Genomic DNA, 5,867 nt, shown 5'->3' with positions numbered 1-5,867 from the left:
TTGGTCGAAGTTATGCACCCCCGTGGGCCAGGATGGCCTCCTTGTCCTTGCGGCGGGCCAGCTCACGCCGCTCCCGGAGGCCCACGAACCAGCCCACGCTGAAGCCGGACACCACGGCGCCCACCACGAAGGCCGCCACCGACGATGTCACCAGCAAGTTCACTGACACCAGCCCCGCACGCTCCTCGGAGAGGCTGGCCCGCAGGAGCCCTGGCCGGGAGGACCCGGTGAGAGGAGCTGGCGGGGGCACCCTGTCCACCCCTCCTGCCGCCTCGGGCTTGTGTGGCCTCTTGTCTGTCTGTCTGGTAGTGTGTCTCTGCTCATTTCTTTTTGTTTTGTTTTTTTTGGTGACTGGCCGGTACAGGGATGTGAACCCCGGACCCTGGTGTTATCAGCATCCCGCTCTCACTGAGCTCACCAGCCAGCCCCACTGTCCGTTTCAAAGCCGGTCTGTCTCTTGGTATCTGTCCCCAGCATCTGCCTGTCCTCTCTTCGTTTGTCTGTCTCTCTGTCCACCTTGTAATGTGTCTGTCCCTTTCAAAGCTGGTCTGTCCATCTCTCAGCATCTCTCTGTTCCTTTGGGGTCTGTCCTCTTAAAGTTTGTCCATCTGTCTGCCTCACAGTGTCTCTCTGTCCGTTTAGAATCTGTCTGACTCTTGGCATCTGTCTCCTGGGGTCTGCCTGTTCATCTGCCTCCTTACCCAGAAATGTGACCCCATTCCTTCCCAGAGCCCCGATGGAGGCCACTCCCCCCACCCACCTGGGCACGGGTGGCAAAGGGCATGAGGACCCTTGAGGACCAGGATTCAGGTCCCCAGGCCTCTTCCCTCTGCCCTTTGGTGGTGGGAGATAGGGTCGGAGTGTTCCAGTTTGCCTCCCCTCCCCCTACTTACCTGTGCAGTCCCCTAGGCCTGAGGTGCTGGCCCCGGACACGTCCTGCTCAAAGCTGACTCTGATGGGGGGAGGGAGGTACGGTCAGCAGAAACCCCCCTTCCCAATGGAGGAGGGATTAGGGGAAGGAGCTGGGTCACCAGGTGGATCAGACACAAGCCCTCCCACACTGTCCTCTCCCCCAGTACCTGGTGCCAGGGCTGAGGAAGATGCAGGAGCCGTCCGGGGCCCACCCGCAGTAGGGGTCCTGGCTGCCAATACACTTCCTAGAGCAGACATGGGACCCCGTGGGGTCAATCAGCAGCCCTGACAGTGTCCCAGGTACCTTCCCCTGAGAGCAACTGCCAGAGTCCTCATGACAAATCTTCGAGGTGGGGACTGTTCACTCCCCGTTTTACAGATAAGAACACTGAGGCTCAGGAAAGTTCACTTTGCCCAAGTGGCAGAGCTGGGATTGGAGCCCAGGCAGGCCTGCAGCAGAGTCTGTGCCCTTGACTCTTTGCTTTGGGGTCATTGTTGCAATGACGGTGGAAGAAGGGGGTACGGGGGTTCTCCACGCTGAGGGCTCGCACCGAGCCCCGGGTCAGGCCAGCACTCCACACCCATCTGACCTTTCCTCCTATTCGTTTTAGAGACAGGGAGATGCCTCCACCCCAGTCCTCCAGCTCCCGCCCCCACCCCCCAGTCTGTCCTTCCTAGTTCAGCCACCAGAGGGCGCCCGTGAGCACCCGAGCCAGGTCCTGTCCCTCCTCTGCCCACAGTCCTCCATGGCTCCCACCTTCCTCAGGATAAAAGCCAAGTCCTCCCTGCAGCCCACAGGCCCTGCATGACCTGCTCCATTCCCTCCCTGTCGTCCCCTCCTCCCTCAATCCCCCTTCTCACTCTGCTCCAGCCACATGGGCCTCCTGGTTGATACTCCAACACGCCAGGCTCGGTCCTGCCCCAGGGCCTTTGCACGTGCTGTTCCCTCAGGGCCTCTGACTTGAACCCAGCTCTCCCGTCCTCCCTGTGCTCATCTCGTTTGCTTCCCAGCCAGGGGGCACCCACTTACTTCATACACCCCGAGTACTGCTGGCAGCGGGCCACGGGCACACGGACCACGCAGCGGGGGAAGGCCGCCAGCAGGCCACCCGAGGCCGCATCCAGCTCCAGGCTCAGCAGCCGCTGCCCCGTCTCACCACCTCCACCGGGGCGTCCACACCTGGAGGTTAGCAGGTGGTGGGGCTCAGGGCACCCGCCCACCTCTTAGCCTGCTGGTCCCACCTCCCCGCCTTTGCCCGAACTCACCTGTCTGGGCGGTAGGTCTCAAACTCCTCCAGGAAGACACTGGGACTGGCAGTCCCCGAGATGCTGGCATTGGGCTGGACGAGGAACTTGAGCACGGTGCCCGCCTCGGAACCCAGGAAGACGACTGTCTGGTTGCCCCAGGGGCCAGCGCCCACATCCACAGCCACTCGGGTCAACTGATACCTAGAGGCCAGGGTGAGGTGGGGGTCAGGCAGACCCCTAGGTCCTTAGGGATCCCCTGGCCACAGTGCACCACCAACATGGGCGTGGGTGTGGCTACCTGGATACACACGGACACTGACATGCCATCAAACATGCAAAGCACGTGGGCACACGCCAGAAACACAGGAGAGGACCTGGCCCCCAAACCAAACCCTCACTGGGGCCTATCCCTCTTTCTTCATCTCTTTGGGTGTCTCTTTGTGTTGGTGTCCTTCTGACACTTTGTATGTGTCTCTCTCTCCCTCTCTCTTGATGTGCGTGCGTCTGTCTATCTCTCGGACTCTTCCCCCCTACCTGTCTCTCTCTTGGTCTCCAGCTCTCAGGGTAGCTCCAGAAGCCACAGGCCCCCCTGTAATGAGCGTGTGCCTCCAGCCCGGACTGTGCCCCACCTCCCCTCCCATTCCCAATCTGCCCAGTCCTCCCTCCCTGCCACCCTGCCTGGGCTCTCGTCCCCACCCCCTACCCCCCCATGACTGACCGCATCAGGGTCCGCACGATCCAGGGCACGTGGCCCAGCGAGGGCACCGCCTCGTCCATCAGGGGGTGGGTCTTAATGAAGCTGAGGATCTCATCGGGCAAGGCGCTGGAGGCATTATACTGCATGCCGGGAGACGCACAGCACCCGGGCCTGCAGGGGATGAGCAGGGGTCAGAGAGGACTTGGGGGTCCCCACAAAGGGGCCCCAATCACCAGGCAGGGAACCTGCTTCTGTACCCCAAAAGCCTCAGTTTCTCCCATCTGAGTAATGGGTACAGCTAAAGTCAGCAACAGCTAAATAACCATCTGGAAGTCCCAGCCCCCAGGACTCTATGTGGGCACCTGTTCCAGGGTGCAGGGGGCTCTCACCGGGGCCGCGGCACCTGATCCTCTGGCACCGGCGTCCAGATGGAATCAGAGGACTTCTGCTCACGGAAGCGGCCTTCAAACACGGCAGCCACTTGTGTCATGTCAAAGGCACAGACGGCTGAGCCAGGGATGCTGGGGGTGTTTAGATGAAAGAGTCTGGTGAGCCTGATGGTGGGCGCCACCTCAGGCAAGCGTGTGGAGGAGTCCTTGTCCTTGGGAGCCATTGGACACTCAGTCTCCAGAGCCAGCGATGACTCCCTCTCCCGGCTGCCAAATCCAGTCGCGCCACCTCCTGTATAGTTCTCCACCTGGATCATAGTTCAGCTCCTCCAAGGCCACCCGCATGTCCATGTCCCCCTCGTTCCTTGTCTGGATGTCCAGTCTCCAAGCTGCCACTTTTACCCCATCTCAACCCATTTCCCAAGGGACTTTTTTTTTTTTTTTTGTCTTTTTCATGACCGGTTAAGGGGATTGCAACCCTTGGTGTGGTGTCGCCCGCACTGCGCTCAGCCATTGAGTGCCCCGGCCATTCCTATATAGGATCCGAACCCGCGGTGGGAGCGCCGCTACGCTCCCAGTGCTGCACTCTCCCGAGTGCACCACGGGGCCGGACCCCAGGGGACTTTCTAAAAATGTAACTCGGATCTTGTTCCTCTCCTCCCCTCACTCTCTCATGGCTCCCTAGTGCTCTCAGGTTAAGAAGTCCAGCTCCTGCCCGCAGCCCACGAAGCCTTGCCTGATCTGTCCCATCCCCTCACTGCCCTCGCATCCGTCACTCTCCCCGCCCCCTCCACTCCAGTCCCATGAGTGTCCTCACTATTACTTAAAACACACCAAGCTTGTTGCAGCCTCAGGACCTTCGCATATGCTGTTCCTCCAACTTCGAATGCTCTTCCCTCCTCCCACATCTCATACCCAGAGCCTAGCTCCAATGTCCCTTCCTCCAGGAAGCCCTCCTTGCCCTCTTCTCCCAAAGGCAGAGGATGAGGATGTCCCCCCACCTGCCCAGTTCTGACCAAAGGGCTTTGGAGGGCCGGTGTCTGTTTGGTCTCACCCCAGCCGGGGGCTGAAGCCTCTCGTGAGTCTAATCTTGCCTGGAGAATATCTGATGGGTGAACATGGAACCTCTGCCCATGCCCCTCAGAGCCCCTGTTTGCTTCTGTTGGTGCCCACTGACCTGTTGCTGGGGGTGGAGAAGACGGCAAGGACCACAGGCCGGCCCTCCAGGCTGACCACGCCAGTGACAGCCTGCAGCACGTTAAAGTAGAAGTGGGAGTCCCCGGGCACAGAGCAGTTGAGCCGCGCCTTCAGGAAGGACGTCCACTGCTTCTCCAGCACGCGCGGGGAGCCACCCACGTCGTTCTTGCACACGCGGGCCACGCGCGACACCACCACCTGACGGTGACAGCGGACAGACGGGGGCCTGAGCTCCGCATTCTGGGAAGGCTTACCCCCAGGCTGTGCTGCCCGTCACCCAGGCTGTGGGACCTGAGCCAGTCACCGTCCCTCTCTGGGCACCAGCTTCCCCAGAGGAAGTGGGGGGGGGGAGAATAGCAGCCACGACAATCAGAATCATAATCACTCCTACCCATGGGTCGCGCTTCATTCTCACGTCTTACCTTCCTCCCAAAGCTCAACAAAGGAGGGCCCACTGATGTCCCCATTGCACATATGGGGAAACTGAGGCACAAGAAAGAGACGTGACTGGCCTAGGGTCACCGTAGTAGTAGCAACGGTGGTCTGTGCGCTTCACTGCGGCCTGGCTGCCTGAACAGACTGAGGGGTTGGACAGATGGATGGGATGGATGGATGGACAAGTCAATTAAGGGATGAGTGGATGGATGGACGGACGGATAAATGAATGAATCTGCAGGAGAGTGACGGCTAAGGAAGGAGATAATGAAGAAGGAGACAAAGGACTAGCAGACAGGTGGATGGGCGGCTGGGTGGATGGCTTAGTAGGTGAATAAATGAATGGTTGGGCTGGCTGGTTAGCTCAGTTAGTTACAGAGCAGTCTTATAACCCGGAGGTCATGGGTTCAGATCCCTATACCAGCCAGCCGCCAATAAATGAACGAATGAACGAATGAACGAATGAATGAATGAATGAATGAATAAGTAAACGGTTGGATAAGTGAACTAATGAAGGGGTGGGTGCATGGATGTGCAGGTGGGTGAGAACAGTAGCCATGACAGTCAGAATCATACGTCTCACCTTCTGGATAGATGGTGGATGGGCGGCTGGGTGGATGGCTTAGTGGATGAATAAATGGATGAATGGATAAGTGGATGAATGAGTGGGTAGGTGGGTGGGTAGATGGGCGGGTCGGTGGGTGGGTGGGTCGGTGGATGAATGGGGGAATGGGGGATGGGTGGATGAATGGGTGGGTGGATGGATTTAAAGAAGGATGGATGGATGGGTGGATGGATGGATGGATGGGTGGATGGGTATAGGAATGTAGGGATGGATGGTTGGGTGGTCAGATAAATGGGTGGATGGGTGGATGGGGGGTCGGATGAGGAGGGGGATGGATGGGTAAATACATGAATGAATGGCTGTATGGAGGAAGAGGGGATGGACGGGTGGGTGGATGAGGAGGGTGTGGGTGGATGAGGAGGGT

General features: G+C 59.2%; 1 protein-coding gene across 1 annotated transcript in view; it reads right to left on the bottom strand.

The window, feature by feature from the left end:
- SEMA6B (sema domain, transmembrane domain (TM), and cytoplasmic domain, (semaphorin) 6B) overlaps positions 1–5,867 on the bottom strand; it is a 15,226-nt gene that overhangs the window by 2,260 nt on the left and 7,099 nt on the right. The window contains exons 10-17 of the mRNA XM_008592512.1: positions 4,424–4,641; positions 3,247–3,378; positions 2,879–3,028; positions 2,179–2,361; positions 1,943–2,092; positions 1,080–1,157; positions 894–952; positions 19–210 (exon numbers count right to left, since the gene is read on the bottom strand). Coding sequence (XP_008590734.1) covers positions 19–210; positions 894–952; positions 1,080–1,157; positions 1,943–2,092; positions 2,179–2,361; positions 2,879–3,028; positions 3,247–3,378; positions 4,424–4,641 — 1,162 coding nt within the window. The remainder of the gene's footprint in view (positions 1–18; positions 211–893; positions 953–1,079; positions 1,158–1,942; positions 2,093–2,178; positions 2,362–2,878; positions 3,029–3,246; positions 3,379–4,423; positions 4,642–5,867) is intronic.

This window comes from Galeopterus variegatus, unplaced genomic scaffold (assembly GCF_000696425.1).
Source record: "Galeopterus variegatus unplaced genomic scaffold, G_variegatus-3.0.2 Scaffold7981, whole genome shotgun sequence".
NCBI lineage: Eukaryota > Metazoa > Chordata > Mammalia > Dermoptera > Cynocephalidae > Galeopterus > Galeopterus variegatus.
The sequence above is the reverse complement of the archived record's forward strand: the minus strand, read 5'-3'. Positions and strand labels throughout refer to the sequence as shown.